General features: G+C 50.7%; 1 protein-coding gene across 1 annotated transcript in view; it reads left to right on the forward strand.

The window, feature by feature from the left end:
• GTF2IRD1 (GTF2I repeat domain containing 1) overlaps positions 1-21102 on the forward strand; it is a 79253-nt gene that overhangs the window by 22481 nt on the left and 35670 nt on the right. The window contains exons 9-18 of the mRNA XM_023515703.1: positions 239-347; positions 1388-1428; positions 1860-1940; positions 2529-2618; positions 8860-8907; positions 10121-10186; positions 11184-11367; positions 14979-15028; positions 15227-15283; positions 16600-16683. Of these exons, the coding sequence (XP_023371471.1) occupies positions 239-347; positions 1388-1428; positions 1860-1940; positions 2529-2618; positions 8860-8907; positions 10121-10186; positions 11184-11367; positions 14979-15028; positions 15227-15283; positions 16600-16683 (810 nt within the window). The remainder of the gene's footprint in view (positions 1-238; positions 348-1387; positions 1429-1859; positions 1941-2528; positions 2619-8859; positions 8908-10120; positions 10187-11183; positions 11368-14978; positions 15029-15226; positions 15284-16599; positions 16684-21102) is intronic.

A 21102-nucleotide genomic window follows, 5' to 3' on the forward strand; every position in this document is an offset into this window, starting at 1 on the left:
CTCCCAGATCTCTGGCCTCTACTGCCACTAGGGCCACTATTCCTTCTTCCCAGGAAGGCGTCTCCCCAGGATCCACTCTTGGCTGTTGCCTGGACACGGAGCCTACAGGGAGAGGCAGAGCCAGACCCCACCCCCACGATGCCCTCGAGAGATTGACGTGGAGGCCCTTTCCCAGGTGCCCTGAAGGCAAGAGGAGGTCAGAGGGCCTTTGTCCTGACCTCCCTGACTTTCCACACAGGGAACAAGTTTACCAAAGACCCCATGAAGCTGGAGCCAGCCAGCCCGCCAGAGGATACCTCTGTGGAGGTCTCTCGGGCCACCATTCTCGACCTGGCTGGAAATGCTCGGTAAGGCCCAAGCCAGCTCCCCACCCACAGTCACCCTGTCTCCTGGCTGGACCTCTGTTACTAGGGGGAGGAAAGGGGCCTAGGGCAGCTCCCACTCCGTCCTCTTGGGTACGTGGGGCAACACACACGGACACCCTTATATACCCACTGCAGGGCCTAGGGCAGCTCCCACCGACACCCTCTTGGCTACGTGGGGCAACACACACAGACACCTGTATAAACCCACTACAGGGCCTAGGGCAGCTCCCACTGACGCCCTCTTGGGTACATGGGGCATCACACACGGACACCCGTGTATACCCTCTGCAGGCCAGGGAGATTCAGAGGGCAAAGGAAAACAAAACAGCACAACCTACTCCTTCCACCCAGACAGCCCTCATTTGTCAGGACCTAGCCAATGTCCCCTCTCTCAGAAGCCTCTAAATGCCCACACTGCCCTGGGTGCCCACTAGGCCCTACACCTAGCACACAGCCTGCTCATTGGCCAGCAATTTGCCCTGCCCAGGCTCTGAGCTCCTAGGGGCCAGGGATGGGACATTTATCCTAGAATTCCCAAGAACCAACCAGTTCTCCCCCTGCAGTGCTATGGTAAAGACAGAACTGATTCCTCTGTCCAGCGATCCTGCCCACCTTCTTTCCCTAGTCCCTCTCCAGACTGCCTCACCCCTTCCTGGCTGGTATCCCCTCAACTCTTTACCCCTGCAACAAGCACTGACCAAACCTACTACACTAAGCACAGGGCCTCGGAGCTGCCAGCTGGTCGGGCAAGGGGACGCCCAGACACTTCACCCCAGGGCTGGGAACAGACCCTTGGTTCAAGCAGCACCAGGGACTGTAGTCCCTGAAGTTAAGACACTAGAAATCTTGCTGGTAGGGTTGAGGGACACCATCCTATGGACACCAGGGGAACAGAGTGATGTTTCAGGGTGTGTCTGCTTTAGCACCTGCTGTGGGCCCCTCACTGCCTGGAGGGGCAGAGCTGAGGCAGGGCAGCCCTTGACAAGGCTGATGCCATGTTGTTTCATGGCTTCCCTTCACAGGTCAGACAAGGGCAGCAGCATCGCTGAAGAATGTGGGCCAGGTAAGGAGGAGCAGGAACCACTGTGTGTGTCACAGGGCTGGGAGGGTGGCCACCAGCCCCACTCAGCAGCCTTGGGGAGGAGCCTAGGGTGCTAATGAGTCTGCTCTGCCCACTCCTATCCCCCAGGCCTCACACCACTAAGGTGCAAGGCATGCTGGGAGCTGGGGGGTGGGGCAAGGAGGGATAGGGGGATGACAACCCAGATCCTGGTGTCAACACTGCCTCCCCTTTGTGGTCTATCTCTAGGTCTGGAGGTGCCAGGCCTGGCCTGAGAACCCACCTGACTTCTATTCCTGGTCTGGGCAGGAGCCAAGGGGCTGACATGACTTTTCTAGGGGCTCACTAACAAGTTACAGACACAAACATGTTCGTTCTGTTGGGCTCAGCCAAGCTCATACCAGACCTGACTTGGATCCCTCCTTTGCTCACAGGAACCTCTGGGGAGCTAAGCGGGCTGAGGCCGATCAAAATTGAGCCAGAGGATCTAGATATCATTCAGGTCACTGTCCCAGGTAAGAAGCAGGAGCCTGAAGGGCTGTCACCTATGGGAATCAAGCAACTTGTGAAGCAGAGTTCCTGGGCCTGCTGGAACCAGGACATCCCATTAGTCTCCTAAGGGCCCTCAACCAGGACCCTCCAAGAAGGGGTCTCCCAGGCATTGTTTCTCTAGGTGATTCTGAGAGGATGAGGCTATTGGGTGTCCACCTGTGCCTTCCCTCTGGGTTAGGAAGTACTCTCAGCTCTCACTTTCTGGAAGCTTCCCCCAACCTTAACCTCTCTGTCCTGTCTTCTGTGGGCTTTACAAAGCTTGAGAGGAAAGATAAAGGCATGGAGGGGGGAGGCCATAAGTTTGACCCCAGACTCAAACCCCCAGCCCCTTGCCAGGTTTTCCATACCTATGGGGGATGTGTTTGACTTGTGGAAGTTCAGGACGGGGTAACTTCTGGGAGCCCACAGGGCTCCACGTCCACCCTCCTAACATACCAGAGTGTGGCTTCCTAAAGGATTCTGGTCTATTAGGGTGGGGGAGGCCCTTGAGGGACTGTGGTGGGGGTAGGACAGGCAGAAGATGTCCTTGTCATTTGGAGTTTTGTCTCCAGACCCTTCACCAACCTCTGAGGAAATGACAGACTGGATGCCTGGGTACCTACCGTCGGAGGATTCTGGTTATGGGATGGAAATGCTAACTGGTAAGAAATGGCCCAGGACTGGTGGTGCTGGGAACCCACCTCCCTGGGGAGCATCAGGTAGAGGTGGGCCAGGAAGCCCCCAAGCTTTTCTCGATACCACCTGTTATAGAGGAAACCTAATATGTGCCAGACTTCTTTGCCCAGGCTGGGTTCCTTCCAGAAAACTTGAAGACTCTATTAATAACTGTTACTACAGCTTCACCAAGAGCTGCTATTTGGATTAATTTGTTAATATATTCAACAACTATTTATTGAGTACCTATTGTGTATCAGGTTCTATGTAACGTGCTGGGGACAAAGCCATGAACCAAACAGAAGTCCCTGCCCTTGTGGGGCTGAGATCCCCATGTGGAGAGACAGACAGACAGTAAGCAAATAAATAAGGTAGAAAGTTAGATGGTGACAAGTGCTGTTGTGAGCACAAAGCCAAGAAGAGAAGTGTTGGGGGCATGGGGTGGGTGTTTAGGATGAGGGTGGCAGAAGACCTCACTGAGAAAGTGACAGTGGAGCAAAGACTTGAAGGAGGGCAATACGGGTATCAGGAAAGAGGTTTCCAGAGGGAGCAGCGAGTGCAAAGGCCCTGAGGTCACCCATGCCCCACATGTCAAAGGAGAAGCAAGGAGACTTAAGTGGCAGAGCTGAGCTTAGGAGGCAGGTGAGGTTAGAGAAGTGGCAGGATATGAGTCTTTCGGGGAAAAGGTATCAAAGAAAGGACTGGGTACATGACTGAGAAGATGGGGACCCACTGGCGCTACCATGGGTCATTTTAGCAGGGTTTCCTCTAGGTATAGGGTTGCAAGTAGACTGCAGAGGGATGAGGACAGAGATTGAGAAACAGACTCTTGCAATAGTCTAGGCAAGATGAATATTTGAGCAGGTGGGTAGCAGTGGGGAGGGTGTTCTATTCGTGGGGTTTTTTACTTTGGAAATGTTGAAATACACACAAAATTGAAGACTAGTTTTAATGCATTTCATGTACCCAACTCCCAGCTCTGTACGCAATTCCCAGCTCCAACTATTATCAACAGGTGTTGCTATTATCTATTATATATAGATAATAAAAAGAGTTATAGGTATTTAAAGTTTATAAAAACTAAAACATGTCGGGCACGATGCACGGTGGCTCACACCTGTAATCCTAGCACTCTAGGAAACTGAGGTGGGTAGATCGCTTGAGCTCAGGCGTTCGAGACCAGACTGAGCAAGAGTGAGACCCCGTCTCTACTAAAAAGAAACTAGCCAGGTGATGTGGCCTGTAGTCCTGGGAGGCTGAGGCAAGAGGACTGAGGTTGCTGTGAGCTGTGACACCACAGCACTCTACCCAGGGCAACAGTGAGACTCTGTCTCAAAATAAATAAATAAATAAACAAACAAATAAAAATAAAATGTGAATCATTTTAAAGAAAAGTGGTGAGTAGCACAATGGAGTAGGGTGCCAGCCTCATATGTTGGAGGTGGTGGGTTCAAACCCAGCCCCAGCCAAAAAAAAGAAAAGAAAAGTGGTATGTAAATGAGAGTACAGAAGGTTCATGACTACAACAGAAGATGATATTAGAACTCAGATGAACCCAGGTTTGGAAAGCTGTGTCACAGGAGAATGTAGCCAGGCCAGGAAACGTTCAGATGAGTGCTGGTATTTATTTCCCTTGTGCACAAGGTCCTGTGTGGATTTGTAGGGTGGGGAGGGCATGAGGGTACCATGTGGAAGGAAGTAGGCAGCATTTAAATGAACAACAAGTACAAAGAGTTCTGCAAGACACAGTATTTGGTGAAGTGAAGCAAGTGGAGAAGGCTATAGACAGTATAGCACTTAGCTGAATCTAAAAACATGCAAACAGTATTGTGTGGTGCTAGAGAAGTGGACTTGTAGAATATACAGATAAAACACATGTAGTGCTTTCTCCTGGGGAAGGAGGAAACGGAAGAAAACAGAAACCCAACAGAGAAAAATCTGACTTTATAATGTTTTATGCAAAAAAAAAAAAAAAAAAAGGTACAAATATGACAGAATGCCAGCCCATCTTCATTCTGGGTGGTGAGTACATGGGTATTTGTCATAATATTTGGTATGCTTTTCTGCATTTTAAAAATTTCTCCTCTACCAAAAATGAACAAAAGACTGGAAAAATGCTTAAGATCTCCTGTAAGCCCAGGCCAGTGGTGCCCTGTTAATTGTGACAGAATCGAGGCAGAGCATCTCTGTGCCTCATTTGCCTTCATCTTCTCTATCAGGGAGAATGTTCTAGAGACAGGAATAAGGAAGACATGGGAGTCTCAAGTTCAGTTAGGAGATACAAAAGGTCTGGAGGGGAAGGCACAAGCTAGGAGACACAAGCTGGGCTCATGCTGTGGGTGAGTTCAGCTCTCCGGCTTCATGGGTTGAGTCTCAGGCAGCAGCCGTGGTACTTGAGAAGTCAGGGCAGAAGGAAGACAAAGCAACAGTGGAGCCCAGACGGCAGACGCCGGTCATAAACAGACCATGCCTGAGACTGGCTCACACAGTGATAAATATGTTTAGCCCCATCGACAGCCTCCACCAACTCTGTAGGGGATCTGGAGCCAGGATGTCAGCCCCTGAGCTCTGTTCCAAGATGTAATGGGATTTCCTAATCTTCAGGTACTCATGGATGCAGCCTTTCTGGAAGGGTGTGACTGGCCAGGGCAGCTCTCTGCGACAGGGGCATCCTTGAAGGAGTAACTTCAGAGGGCTGTCTCTTGACTATACTCCCGATGTTGGGCAACAAGTTCTTTGAACAGGCATCTGGGTAATACATCCCAGCATGTGCCACCATGCGAATGGCTAAGTAGCCAGGGAAAAAAGGGAGATAAATAAACACATATGCAGCTATGGAGAAGAGAGGGTTGGACAGAGGCCATCTCTTTTGCACCTTTCAACTGGACAGAACTTTTGTTAAGCATATTGAGAAATAGGCACTTGAGCAGTGCTGGTAAGAAGGAACATCAGCAAATTACATTTTAAGGCACATTGTCAGCTTGAAGAGCCATAAAAATGAGCACCCCTTGGTGGCTCCAGGAATCCGGTCCTAGGAAATTGTCTGACATATGGACAGTGGTTTCTGCACAGAGGTGTTTGTGTTAATGTTAATGATGACAGTGACAAATTGGAAAGAGCCTGTCCAACTGTCAGAAGACCATTAATAGTATCCTCCTGGTGGGCTATTACACAGCCATTAAAAACAGGCATGGAGGAACGGAGAGATGCACGGAACGTTACACGGATACATGGAGGCTTATGAGGTTGCATTAAGCAAAAGATGAAAAATTGATCGTACTCTCCTTACCACTATGTAGCAAGTATAATCATTGGGGAGTGGGGAACAAGGGTACCCAAAACAGTAGCTATGTTGGGTGAAATGATCTGTCTTTTTCGTTTCCTAAATCAGTAATGATTGCACTTTTAATACTTTGGTAAAAAAAAAATTATTTTATATATATATATATATATAAAATTTGTCCAGGCACAAGCTGGGCATGACCAGACTCGATAGCAGGTTGTGGTCAACTGTCTAGAGCATTTGGCTGGCCACAGGCTCAGGATGAGCTGGCGGCGTGGCATGGTGGCTGAGAGATTGATTACAAGGCACCTGGCTGTGTTCATAGCAGTGTCAGAGAGCACCATGGAGATCTCCAGCCCAGCACTCATAGCTGGAGACTGTGTGACGGTGTGGGGCCTTGGGGCCCGTGGATGAGCAGAGTGCCTTCTCTCTTGGGAATGCCCCTCTCCTTGGTTTGACAAAGCAGAAAACAGGCTCAGCCTTGGGCTAGAACTCAGGTTTACTGATTCTCCTTGCTGAGTTCTTTTCATAGCCTCCCACTCAAAACTGATGGATTATGAAAATTTTGAGATTTTCAGGACCAGCATGGATGAGAGGGTTGTGTGTGCACGCTTTCCCTGTTTTCACACATAAACTGTAAAACAGTTGAATGACACAGAGCTGTGTGACACACACGGAAACACTCCCGTTGTGCCCTCTTTGGACAAGCACTAGTATGTCTTCTCCGGAACGTGTGTTTTTCCTATACACGTGCTAACTCATTTTACTGTTTTGTACAAACTGTCCCCTGTGTTTTCACAGGGTAGCCTGGCAGTCATTGTGTAAGCATGTGGCTGGTCATTTATTGAGGTTATTCCCAGCTAATTCCTCACTGTTGAAACCAGTGGAACAAGGAGCATGCGGACAGGCTTGCTCAGGGTAGAGGGTCTAGTCCTGTAGGCCTGGGTGGGGAGCCAGATAAGGTCCCCACATTTAGAATTTGAGCCCCCACAGTATACAAGTCGCCTCCTGCTACCTTTGAAAAGACCCCCAGGAGTGGAATTAGCCAGCTTGTTTCAAGGGCCTGACAACATGGCTGGCCAGAAGCCCCTTCTTAGATGCACAGACCCCTAAGGGGTCCCTACAGGTAGCTGGGTCTGATTATCCCCTGCCTGGCTCTCCCTAGGTGGTCACTGCTGCCTGAGGAGGTGCCTGTGCTCAGAATAGGGGTAGACTCCTGGCCAGGTGTCCCCTGTGCTGTCTTGCACAGGCTACCTGGCGGAATGTGTGGGCAGCTTCCTTCACCACGAGACACACAGCTACCTGTGACTGCTCAACAAGTGTCCTGACCTCGGCAACCCCTCCCTACCATCCTGCTGGTGCCTTTCATGCCCCCCATACTCAACTTTTCCTCTCTGCTTCTGTCTAGAAATGGCCTAAATACAGCTCATTTGTTTAGGATCCCTGAGAACCTGAGCTTCAGACAAGGCTTTGGGTACATCCATTTATTTGGGAGATCCCAGAGAGCGCCAGCAGGGGTGGGAATTGGTCCTGGGACCATGAGGGGTGTCATCACGCTGGTCACCACCATGGGCAGCTGAGCCAGCCGGGGAGCCATCAGCCTGTGCGGATCATCAGAGGCAAGGAGGGAGCTGGGCTTGGGTTTGCCAATCCACTGTTACTGGTTAAAATCCATTTCCAGGGTGCCGACTCTGCAGTGCTTATGGCCAGAGTAAATCCTTCAGGCAGGTTCATGTGAGCACGGCAGCCACTGCCTAAGACGTGCCCATTTTCCCAGGAAGGTTGAGGCCTGACACTCAGGGCTGGCCCTCTACTTCTTTGTGCTGGTGTTGAGCATATATGAAGCCCTCTAGCACCTTCCAGCTCATTCTGAGCTGAGCCTCAGGGAACTAACTGTCTTACCTCCCAGGCATGGACTCAGTTTCCCTCAACCCATCCTGAACAGGCCTGGCCCACAGACAGGTGTCCCAGGATCAACCCCTTCCTCTGATGCAGGCTCCCATCTGGGACTGAACCCAGTACCCTGTGTCAGTTGTTCCAGGTGCTCTGCATGAGCTGGCAGCCAGGCAGGTCTGGGTCCAGCCTGTTCTACCACTGAGCTGCCCAGCCGCAGGCTGTGGGCTAAAACGGGGCCATTTAAGGGTCAGTCCTGTGTGTATGTTAGCAACTGTAAACACGACAGGGAGCTTCCAGGGTCACCACTCCTAGCCTACTGTTGCAGATGTTGAAAACCCCTTGATGCCTTCTTCCAGCCCCGGAACAACACCCCTCAGCCCACCACAGTTGGGCCATTCTTCACTGGCCCTACCATTCTCTATGACTTGTGCTTCATCCTCCAATCCAAATTCACCTTCCCTGAGTTTACCCCCCCCCCTTTCCCTAGATGCTGGCATACAACCCAGTATTCCTTCCTCAGTCTCCCAAGGCCAGCAGGGGACCCCATCTCACCCCTGTACAGCCCTGGCACCTGCCTCTGCAGGTGTTCACTGTGCCATCCCTCACTGTCGGGGAACAATTTTGGGTCTAGGCCAAAGACAATGCCATTGACAGAGAGGCTGTGCCCACCTGCCTCTCCCTGTGTCCTCTGTCTCATGGCATCATCACTATCTGATATCATGTGTTATAACTGCCATCACACTGGACAGAACTGTGCCTTGTTACCACGTGTCTTCAATGCCTACCACAGCCTGGCCTGAGATTGGCCCCTTGGGGGTGCATATCCAAATCATCCCAGCCTATTCTGCGTGCAGAGGCCTGAGCAGGTACCTCGATGAAATTGAGGTCCCTAATCCCATCTGGGGGAAGCCATGATGTGCTCCAGAATTGAAGACTGCCAGCCTGCTGTCCGCTCCCCCCCCCACCCTAAACCAGTCTGGTTAACTCTGGGAATGCAGGGCCCAGAACCTAATGAATGTGGCTTCCCAGCATCCTCTGTTCTCTTGTAGACAAAAGCCCCAGCGAGAACTCGAGGCCAGAAGAGAGGCCTGTGGAGGGTGAGGCCTTGTCAACCTCCCACATTTCACCCCCACCCCATCCCTGCCTTGCTTCCCTTGTGTGTCTGTTCCTTCTCTCCACCCCATCTCTCTCCAACACCCTGGTTTGTAGGTGGGAGTCCTGTGGGGTGCCTGGGGTGGGAGAAGATTTATAGACCTGTCTTTTAGCACTGGGAGGTACCTCCTTAAGAGATGTGGCATCCTCCCTCTAGCAAGGGACCTTACAAGACTTTGTTTGCAGTTTTGTTTTTATACATACCCTACTGCCTTCTATAAAGATTTGAAGACTGAGATCTGAGCCTAGTCTTTTGGAGCAAGTAAGAATTGAAGCCTGAAAGCAGATAATTGGCTTTATGTCCTACAGACATACTCGTTCTTAGAAACACTGCTCAGGGCTGAGCATGGTGGCCCACGCCTATAATCCCAGCACTCTGGGAGGCCAAGGCAGGTGGATTACCTGAGCTTATTGGTTCAAGACCAGCCTGAGCAAGACTGAGACCCCATCTCTAAAAATAGCTGGGTATCATGGCAGGCACTTATAATCCCAGCTACTTGGGAGGCTGAGGCCAGAGAAAACATTTGAGCCCAAGAGTTAGAGGTTGTTATGAGCTATGATTTCATAGCACTCTATAGAGAGTGACAAAGTGAGACTATCTCAAAAAAAGAAAACACTGCTTATTCCCTCCCTTCTAAGAGTAAAACAGAAATAGAACAGTAAGGGACACCAAAGTGAAAGTGGGTCTGTTCCATCCCTGGAATATCTACCCCTGGAATGGAATGAGTGGGTATCAGAGGAGAGAATTGCCACTTCCCAAACTCAGCCAGGCTTGAAGAGCAGTGAAGTCTTTACAGAAGTCCACTGCCACCTGGTGGCAGCATACTCGATTTGCAGGCTTAGTATCTACCTGCTAGTTAAGTCATACTGACTGAGCTGGTCTAGAGAGTAACACTTAGCCAGAAAGACCATCATTCTTAGACCATAAAGCCTTCCAAATCTCCATCCAGGCTGGTGAAGCCTTAGACCTGATTTCACAAACAGGTATTGTGAACCTGTCCAGGGCTGCTATTTCTGAGGAAATAGGATACCCCCCACCCCTAGTCTTCCCCCTTCCAGGGTCCCACCATGGGGGTTATTCTTGGTGGCAGCAAAGCTAAGACATGAGGTGAAAAGCTGTCACCTGAGAGGACCAACAAGCCGCCTTTTGTTTTCTAGACAGCCATGGTGATGTGATCCGGCCCCTTCGGAAGCAGGTGGAGCTGCTCTTCAACACGAGATACGGTGAGCAAGGAGTAGAACAGGGCCTGGGGGCATCCCAGCCCTCCTGGTAGCTGCCCTATTTCCAGAAGGACTTTGGGCTCACAGCCCCCATCTCAGCTGCTTCCTGGAACATGGTGGGCAGGAGGGAAGGGCTGCTGCCCAGCATGCCCCCACTTCAGAGTCCCACAGAGAAAAGCTATGCCTGAGAATTTCACCCTTCTGAGATGCTGTGTCCTGGTCTCCTGGTTGGTACACTCACATTCAGACTCACTCAGTGTGGAGAGGCTGCCCTCTGTCCTCACTGACAGACACCTTCACCCAGGGTCCCCAGGAGGACTAGTGTAAGGACTTTGCTACCCTAGAGTCCAGGAAAGAGGACAAAAGAGAGGGAAGAAAAAGCCCCTGTGGTTTGCCAGGCATGAAGCTGGACACTTCACCCATGCTCTCTCATTCTATCCTTACAAAAGCTCCTAGTGCTAAGACCCATCTTACAGATGAGGAAAAATGAGGCCTGGTAAAGGGTTGGAGCTTGTCCAAGGTGCTACAAAATTGAGCGGCAGAGCTTAGACTGAACCTCTGTTCTGGCTTATTCTCAAGGTGTGGTGTTGGGCCACACCAGGGTTTGGGGTTGTTTATGGTGACAGGAGGGATGTTCTGGAGAGCCTTCCCAGAAGGATGAGGACAATCAGACTTGGGTGGAGCCAGCATTGAATCTCAGCTTCTACACAGCCCAGGTGAAGGGTGTGGTCCGGGTATGGGTTTTGGGGTCCTACTGCTTTGGGTTCTTGTCTCCCAGCTCTGTGACCTCAGACAAGTCACATCCCCTCCGAGCTCCAGGTTCCTTCCCCACAGGCTTAGGGTAGCATCTCACTTCTCAGAAAGGTTGGCAGGGTTCAACCAAATACCAGCTCTCAAAAAGGCTCTGGCAGCGACAGCCCCTGCTCAAATGAGGGAGACGGGGGTTGAGGCTCATGGCCCCATGGCTCTGGCTGGCCCTACAGCAGCTGTGTCTCTGCAGCCAAGGCCATTGGCGTCTCGGAGCCCATCAAAGTGCCCTACTCCAAGTTTCTGATGCACCCAGAGGAGCTGTTTGTGGTGGGGCTGCCTGAAGGCATCTCCCTCCGCAGGCCCAACTGCTTTGGGATCGCCAAGCTCCGGAAGATCCTGGAGGCCAGCAACAACATCCAGTTTGTCATCAAGAGGTAAGGCCCAGCCAGATCCCTTGGGACACTGCCAGCTTTGCCCAGCACCTAGGGGCAGCACCAGGTTATCTTCCCCTTAATATTGGCAGATGCTTTTTTTTCTTTATTCTTTTTAATTTTTGAACAGGGTGTGAGATGAGGTTTGGCCTCAGTTGGGTAGGTATGAGGTTGCCCAGGCCCAGCCAAACTGACCTTGAGACATACTCTCAAGGGAGCAGTGCCCAATTTTCCCAGATGCAGAGTGGTGATTTACCCATTGGCTTATATGTTCACCGGGCAGGTGTGTCCCCTGGGCTGGGGGCATCAGAGCATTGCTGAAGGCAGTACCCTATTGTCCCAGGACTGGAGGCCCAGCAGGGGCTTCTCTAGGCCCTTTCTGTGTCCTTGGGTGTCTTGTTCTTGTCAGTGAGGTGTCCAAACTGTGTGCCCATCTGGAAAAAGGAGGAGGTAGAAGCAGCTATTGAATAGAAAAGGGGGCTAGGCAAGGCAGCTCATACCTGTAATCCTACCACTTTGGGAAGCCCTGGCAGGAGGGTCTCTTGAGGCCAGGAATTCAAGAGCAAGCTGAGCAAGAGTGAGCCGCTGTCTCTAGAAATTAGAAAAATTAGCTGAGTGTTGTGGTGCACGCCTGTAGTCCCAGCTACTCAGGGGGCTGAGGCAGGAAGATTGTTCAACCCAGGAGTTTGAGGTCATAGTGAACTCTGATGATGCCATTGCACTCTAGTCAGGGTGACAGAGTGAGTGAGACTGTAGCTCAAAAAGAAAGAAAGATTGGAGATCTGTTTTGTGTTTCTTGCTTCTACGTTACTACAGTATCTTGTAAGTTTAGGCGAGTTTGGTTGAAAGTGGCAAGATGGAAGACTCACAGCGTTTGTTCCCTGGGGGATTAGTTGACCCCATACACTGGGAGGCTCACAGCATCATTCATGCCCAGAGTGGTGGGCGAGCCATCAGGCTCACTGGGTCCAAGAGCACTCTTGGAGGGCCTGGTTTACACCACAAGGGTGGTGCCCCAAGAGACATAACAGCAGATATGGGGCCCTTTCCTTCATTAAATATGTCCTAAGCACCCACCATGTTCCAGGCTGCAGCCCAGCAACAAACATCACCAATTTCTGCCCTTGAGTTGCAGATCCCACTGAATGAAGTCATATCATAATGTCAGGATAAATGTTGTAACAGGTTATAACCCAGAGTAAAGGGATAAAGAGGGACAGGACGAACCTGTCTAAGGAAGTCCTGTGGGAGTAGAAACCTAAAGAAGCAAGGAAGGCAGCTGTACAGACAAAGAGCATTCAGGCAGCAGGGATAGCAGGTGCAAAGGCCCTGGGGCAGGATCATGCTTGTAAGTTTGAGAGTCTTGAGGCACCCTGGTGGCTGGTGTAAAGTGAGTGAGGGGTGAGCCCAAGAGATAGCAGGAACTGAATCACACGGGGTCTTGGGCCAGCTTAAAGAGTCTACATTTTATTTTAAACTTGGAACTCACTGGAAGATTATGAGGAAGGGATGAATAATGTGTCTGTTGGTTTTAATTACTCCAGCACAGGGGGTGATGGATGACCTGGGGGTGTAGGCAAGACACAGCCTGATGAGGGGCCATGATTCTGGCCCAGGGGTCAGCTTGGACCCAGTAAAGGGAAGGTTGGGCATGGTGAAAGGCAAAATTATTGGGTGTTAGGCTCTGAATGGTTTCTGGGGCTTTTCCAGGGAGAGAGGGCAGCCAGGTGACTGGTGTGCTCACGGGAAGGATTGGGGTTGGGATGGAAGGTAGAAGCCACCAGCAGTCATAGGGCCCTCAAACACAGGGTTGTTTGCCACATTCATCCTCTCTAGCCAAGAGCCAGAAGCACCTGGGCCACTTGAGGGTAGGAGCAACATCAACTGCTAGTCCCAGTAAGCTGACCTCTCCACAGTGCACCTGCAGGGCCAGCTGGTGCACATGAGGATTTTTTAAAGCTAGGAGAGCACTCCCCACCTGATGTTGGAAGGGGAGGCAGATGAGCCTGGCTCTGTGAACACCTGGAGAGGCAGTCTGCTGGGATTGCAGTCATCCCTGTCGCCTTGGTGGCTGGCTCTGCTGTTGAATGGAAAGCACTGTATCCACCCTGGCCTGGGAGCTGTGAACCCTGCTCAGCATCTGACTCTCGAGGGTGACTGTCAGGATGTCACTTTCTCTTCTTGGACCTCAGTTTCCCCATAAGGAGAAGGGACTGGGTGCAATCCAGAGCCTTTCTAGCTCCTGGGACTATGGTGCAAGAAAAGGCTGTGCTGCCTTTCTCCCCCTCAGCCCTGCCTCTGCTGGCCCAGCTCAGTGCCCAGCACCATGCCAGTGCCCAGAAAATGGCCACTGTCAGTGCAGGCACCAAATCCTCATCCACTGGCCACCTGGCCCGGGGATGACCAAGAGTCTAGCCTTTGGCCTCACTCCCAGGCAGGGTCTCCTCTGTGCTGTTGCTTGACTCCTCTACATCAGAGCACATCAGAGATCAAGCTCATCTCTCAGGGTGGCCTCACTAGATACATAACCCTGGCACTGAGGGTCCCCAACATCTTCCCTGTTACATCCTTTGGGAGAGCAAAAGGAGTGACTGTCAATGTCCCACCCTGTCATCCCCCATTAGTGCCACTGTGACCAACCTGCCATAGCCGACAGGCCTGCCCTAGTGGGACAAGGTTGCACTGAAAACAAGGCATTTAGAATCAGTGCCATGCTGCCGTGCACAGTGGCTCACACCTGGTATCCTAGCACTCTGAGAGGCCAGAGCTAAAGGATCCCTTGAGGTCAAGAGTTTGAGAACAGCCTGAGCAAAAACAAGACCCTGTCTCTACTAAAAATAGAAAAATTAGCCAGGTGTTGCAATGGGTGCCTATAGTCCCAGCTACTTGGAAGGCTGAGGCCAGAACATCACTTGAGCCCAGGAGTTTGAGGTTGCTGTGAACTAGGCTAATGCCATGACATTCTACTCCAGGGCAACAAAGTAAGACTCTTTTTTTTTTTTTTTTTTTTTGGCTGGGGCCGGGTTTGAACCCACCACCTGCAGTATATGGGGCCAGCACCCTACTCCTTGAACCACAGGTGCTGCCCAAGACTCTGTCTTAAAATAGAATGAGTGCCATGTGATAAAGAGGGTCAGCAGGGTCAGGGAAAGGCTTTGGGAGCCTATGGAGAAGACATTAGCGCAAAGCTGAGCCTGGTCCCTGAGGTTCCTGACTCCAAAGTGACAGGATGGCTTTCAGACCTTACCGCACCTTAGAGATCTTGCTACATAGTCAGCCCCATAAGAAGCCCCTGAGGCCACGTGCTCCATCCCTAGGCAGTGGTCGCTGTATGCATGTTGGCCCAGAACCAAGATGGAAGGTATTAGCCTAACCCGTCCAGGACTGAGTGAGTCTCACTCCTATAGTGGACCCTCCAAGGTTGAGCACGGCCTCCCATATGGCACATGTGCTCTGACAGAACAGGTGCCTTGGAGTGGCAGAGACCAGGCCTGGACTAACAGAGCTGGGCTTGCCCATTTTACAGATGTGTAGACTGAGGCCCAAAGGGGAGGGCTGAGCAGCCCCAGGGTTCATGGAAGGACCTCGGTGATGGCCCCACTTGTGTTTTCCAGGCCTGAGTTGCTCACCGAGGGAGTCAAAGAGCCCGTCATGGACAGTCAAGGTACCCTGCACAGGGTCATGGGCCAAGGCATGGGAGGGCCCCAGGTCTCTGCCACCACCCCTCCTCCTACTTCCTGGTTCTGGTTCTGTCCTTCTCCCACCATTCTCCCCACCCCACATAGGGATTGCCCCTACCAGTGCCACCTCGAGTCCCAGGAGCTTCCTCCTCACTATGGCTTCTCTCCCTCCCCTGCCCCAGAGAGGGACTCCAGGGACCCTCTTGTGGACGAGAGCCTGAAGAGACAGGGCTTTCAAGGTAAGGTTGAGCTCAGGGTGAGGTCAGCTGTCCCAGTGCCATGACCTTGACCTAATTTGGGTCTGGAGGGCCAGGCTGGCAGTGGGGAGAACCCGGCCACCCAGCTCAGGGTCTAGGGGATATGGATGAGGTGGGCTGGCCACTCAAGGTATATACTCCCAGGTAGGAAGGGTATTAGCAAGCAGATGCCAGGAACAGAGGCATGTGGGTACAGGGCCCAGGAGCATGCCCACTCTCTGCCTAGAAAGCAGCTGACCTGCCCCCTTCATGTCCAGCAGTCAGCTGTGCTCTTAGTGCTTTGAGATCAGAGGAGGGGAGATCACCAAGGGTTCCCTGGAAGAAGAGGACTAGAGTTGAGCCAGAGGGTGTGGGAGAGGAATGGAAGACAGGAAGTGTGTAAGTGCAAACTCCAGGGGTTCTACACGTGGGAATGGAGAAGCAGGAAGGCAAGGTCTGGGGGAGGGGCAGGCTATGTCCTGCAGAACCCCCCAAATGAGGGCAGAGGCCAGGCCCTGCTGTTAGCAAGGCATATGGCTGAGACAGCTGTTCATGTCCATGTTGGGCAGCTACAAGGAGCTGGGGTTTGGCCGCATATGAATCCCTGTGGGGGATGCTTCTAGGAGGGCCCTGTGCAGTCCCCATGGGGTCAACAACCAGTGACAGAGGAGCCCAGGAAGAGAGGACCCAAGTTCCTGGGGAGTAGCTACTTGTGGTTTCTAGTCTCTCTTACTGCTTCCCAGGCAGCTGGAACCTTCTAGGATGAGGTTCCCTTAGCAGACTGGGAACCTTACTATGAGCCCGGCCCAAGTGCCCAGAGATGAGATCCTCCCCCCTCCCACCCAGCCCCAGTTGTCTCCTCCCTGAGGCAGTGCCAGGCACGTGCTGGTTCACAGGGTCCTTAATAAACATCCTCTGGGTGAGTGTGTGACCATTGGGAGCTGCTGGGTCAGCTGAGCAGCAGTTCCCCCTACCCCCACTTCCTACTGCCCCACCAGCTTAATGACGCTCAGGCCTAGAAATCTGCTCTTCCTGGTGTCTCTCACCTCCAAGGCTTATTTATTGGCTTGGTGATTTTCAAATGTCAACAATTAACTTAATTTCCAACTCATTGCTGTTGTCGCAACAGTGTGCGTCCTTCCGGAAAAACACACATCTCCATCAAGATGTTAGTTCTGAAGGACTCTGAGGGGCCCACTCCAAGGATCTGTTAATTGCCAGACAAGGAGTTCCCCATAATTAGAAATCATATTCTTTAAAAGTCACCAAGTGCCTTTTAATTTAGCAGTCCAAATTCATAATTGTTTTTCACTTTGCAGAAAATTACGACGCTAGACTCTCACGTATCGACATCGCCAACACGCTAAGGGAGCAAGTCCAAGACCTGTTTAATAAGAAATATGGTAAGCTCCAGGGCCCCAGGGTCTAGGGAAGCCCAACTGGTGTGAGCACAGGAAGAGGAAGCTTTCCTTTTGTAGCTGAGGTCATTTTGAGGAAAGCCCTTTACCCATTTACACTTATTTCTTGAGCACTTACTATGTCCCAGCCCCTCTCCCAGGCACTGGGGGTACAACAGCAGATAGAGGAGATAGCCTCTGCTTTCATCGGCCTTATAGACTAGTGAGGTGAGTCCCATATTCAACAAACTATACACATAATCTAATAGTGAGGAAACATTTCCTGACCTCTGCAGAAGAGAACAGGCTGCTTGAGAGAAAAAAAACAGGTTACTACCCAGATTGGGGGTCAGAGGAGTCCTCTCTGAAGAAAGAACTAAAAGATGGTAAGGAGTTAATCAGGCAGAGATTGAAGGACAGGTGTTAGGTAGGCTGAGAGAATGGCATGCACAAAGGCCCTGCGGCTTGTCCTGAGAAGTCACAGGAAGCTGAAACATGTGAGCCAATGGGGAGAGAAGGAGCCCAGTGGAGTTGGCTGGAAGGGGGGCCACATTGTCCAGGGCCTTGAGGGAGCCACAGTATTGGCCTTGTATTTTGTCAGGAGAACTAAAGTTCTCAGAGACACTTTGCACTTGTCAAACATCCTCCTGGCGGCTGTGAGGACAGTGAATGGGTGCAGGAGGGTGGGGATGGATGTTGGGAGACCAGCTCAGTGATGAAAGTGATGATGGTGTAGGCAGGGCTCGTGGCTGAGATGTGGAGGAAAAGAGGTTGAGTGGAGATATGCTTCAGAGGAAGCTTGAGGAAAAAATCAAAGGGTATGGAATTGGCAGGGGCAGGGGAGGAGAAGGGGAGTGTCAGCGGAGGGCCTGGTTTCTGGCTTAAGGAAAATGAGCTAGGATCAGTTGAGGCACTTTGGTCTCAAGTAGCAAAATCAAGCTCCACCTGGCTTCAACAATAACAAGTTAATTGGCTCACGATTCAGTTACTGTGATGTAACTCCAGAAGAGATCACTGCTGTCTTGGTCAGCTTGAGCTACTATAAGAAAACACCTTAGATTGGGGGCTTATAAACAACAGGAATCTCTCATTATTCTGGAGGCCGAGAAGTCCAAGATCAAGGCACCAGTGGATTCACTGTCTGGTGAGACCCCCATCTCTTGCTTTGTCATGTGGTAGAAAGGATGAGGGAATCTCATTGGGGCCTCTTATAAGGATGCTAATCCCCTTCCTGAGCTCTCCAGCTTGGAGATTGCAGGGGAGCTGCATTTCTGGCTCCTGTCGCGTGTGTCCTGAGAGAGTGCCAGGAAGAAGCTGTGTTGCCTTTCTCGACCCATCCTCAGAGGTTGCATAGTTCGCAGTGTCACCTGTGCCATGCTTTGTTGATGGAGGCAGTTACAAAGTCTCACCCAAGTTCAAAGGGAAGGAACACAGACTCTAGTTATCTATGAGGGAGTGCCAGTGTTACACTGTAAAGGAGCTTGTGGAACAGGGAATATTGGTGTGGCTGTCTCTTAGACAGTACAGTTCACTACAACTTACTATGGGAAGTTTAACAGTAGAGTGACCTTCAGGATCTGCTGGATCCAGCAGCTCAGGCATGTCTTGGGGTCAGAATCACCTTTTACCTTGGTATCAGAATCACCTCAGGCTATCATCCACAACAGGCCTAGGCATCCCGTCTACATGCCCCAAAAAGGAGAGGATGGGCTTCTCTACTGCCTTTTAAGGGAGCCAGGCAGGGCTGGGGGACAGTATGTCACACATGTAATCCTAGCACTCTGGGAGGCCAAGGTAAGTTGATTGCCTGAACTTAGGAGTTCGAGACCAGCCTGAGCAAGAGAGAGACCCTGTCTCTAAAAAATAGCCAGATGTTGCGGCGGGCACCTGTATTCCTGGCGACTTGGGAGGCTGAGACAAGAACATCACTTGAGCCCAGAAGTTTGAGGCTGCTATGAGCTATGACACCATGCACTGTACCAAGGGTGACAAAGTGGGACTCTTGTCTCAAACAAAAAAAGAAAAGAAAAAAGAGAGAGAGCCAATTTGTTTCTTTCTCAGAATTCCCAGGCAGTCCTCCCCTTGTTTCTCATTGGCCCCCATTAAGTCACATGTTCATTTCTTGCCCTATCCCTGTACCAGGGACATGCCCTATACTCACTGGCATTTTCCTGATAGAGTAGGCGGTGGCTTACACCAGCCACTAGGGACAGGCAGACACCCAGACTGTCCTCCAGGGAGGAGAGCTGGTGCCCTCAGTGAGGGGAGAGGATAATGGGTTCTGTTGGACATGTTGAGGTATGAGTGGAAATGACCCACAGGTGGTTGAATGTATAAGTCTGCTGTTCAGAAGAGGCTTTTGGATTGGACATAAAAATTAAGTCATGATCAGTAAAAACACTCTATAACAATGATAGCCATAGATACGTGTTGTTATTCATTTTTTCAGTCACTTAGCATGTACAACACCAAGAGTGTTGTCAGCGTAGAATTAATGGTTTTAACAAACGTACCACTCTGGTGCAGGGTGTTGATAGTCGGGGAGGCAGTGCTGTAAGCCAGGATATCGGAAACCTCTAGATGGTGAGCACTCACTTGATGTTGGAAACTATGACCTTGAGGGAAAAGTTGTCCTGATACAACATTGTTTCATTTGAAGTTCCATTGTAATTTAATAAGAAGAAAAATTAGCTTCATTATATGTAATTCACTTAAAGACACAGTTCGAAGAATGTAGCCGTGATGTTACATGAGCACTTAATGTGCTTTCCTTTCAAATTTGCTGTGAACCTAAAAACTGCCCTAACAAAGTCTCAGCTGGGCATAGTGGCTTATGCCTGTAATCCCAGAGACTAAGGCTGGAGGCTGAGGCAGGAGGATCATTGGAGCCCAGGAGTTTGAGGCTGTGGTGAGCAGTGATTGCACTACTACACTTATAGCCTGGATGATAGAGCAAGACTCTGTCACTAAAAATAGAAATAAATGAAGAAATAAATGTTGTTTTTGAGACAGAGTCTCACTACATCGCCCTTAGTAGAGTGATATCACAGCTCACAACAACCTTAAACTCTTGGGCTTAAGCGATTCTCTTGCCTGAGCCTCCCAAGTAGCTGGAACTAGAGGTGCCCGCCACAATGCCCGGCTATTTGTTGTTGCAGTTGTCATTGTTGGTTAGCTGGCCCATGCCAGTTCAAACTTGCCAGCCTCAGTGTATGTGGCTGGTGCCATAAACACTGTGCTATGGGTGCCAGGCCAAAGTATTTTTTTTTAAGAGACAGAATCTTACTTTGTTGCCCTTTGTCACAGCTCACAGCAATCTCCAGCTTTTGGGCTTAGGCGATTCTCTTGCCTCAGCCTCTGAAGTGGTTTTTTTTTTGTTTGTTTGTTTATAATTTTATTGTCTGTCTCCACCTCTAGAATAGACAGAGCCTCAAGCTGTCCCCCTGGGTAGAGTGCCGTGGCATAGCTCACAGCAACCTCCAACTCCTGGGCTCAAGCAAGTCTCCTGCCTCTGCCTCCCAAGTAGCTGGGACCACAGGCGCCCACCACAATGCCCGGCTATTTTTTTTCAGTTGCAGCCATCATTGTTGTTTGGCAGGCCCGGGCTGGATTCAAACCCGCCACCTTAGGTGTATGTGACTGGCGCCTTAGCCACTTGAGCCACAGGCGCCGAGCCTTTTTTTTTTTTTTTCTAAAGAGAAAATGAAGTCGTGGCTAGAAACAGTGACTCATGCCTATAATGCTAGAACTTCGGGAGACTGGGGAAGATGAATTACTTGAGGTTAGGCGTTCCAGACCAGCCTGAGCAAGAGGCCCCCTTTTTCTACTAAAAATAGAAAAACTAGCCAAGCATGATGGGCAGGCACCTATAGTCCCAGCTCTTTGGGAGGCTGAGGCAAGATGATCACTTGAGCCTGACTTTGAGGTTGCTGTGAGCTGTAATACCATAGCACTCTACACAGAGCAACCGAGTGAAATTGTCAGCCCCCCAAAAAAATAAAAACGAAGTCACAAATGTAAAGGAGACACACATGCGAGTATAAAGGGAGCAGGGAAGAAGGGCCCAGACCAAAGGCCACAGAGCCCCATGCTTAGAGATCATGTTGAGGAGGGGAAGGGATGGCCAGAGAGAGGAGGAACCAGGAATAAATGGTATCACAGACACCAACAGGAGGGTTTCAAGGAGGGGAGACTGGTCATCTATGTCAGATATTGCCACAAGAACTGCAGGTGTCTCCTGGATTGTCAACACAGAAGCCATTGGTCATGGTAGCAGTTCCCCTTTCTGGATTGTACATATACATTTTCATTTCTGTCCAATTTTATTTCAAAAAGAATCTCTTTGCAATGGCTTAGCAACTACTCAGCAACAAAGTCAGGACAAAGAGTTAAAACTGCAAATCTATAAAGATAGAAAGTAGGCTC

Source organism: Otolemur garnettii, unplaced genomic scaffold, assembly GCF_000181295.1.
Source record: "Otolemur garnettii isolate 467f Iridium unplaced genomic scaffold, OtoGar3 scaffold00077, whole genome shotgun sequence".
NCBI lineage: Eukaryota > Metazoa > Chordata > Mammalia > Primates > Galagidae > Otolemur > Otolemur garnettii.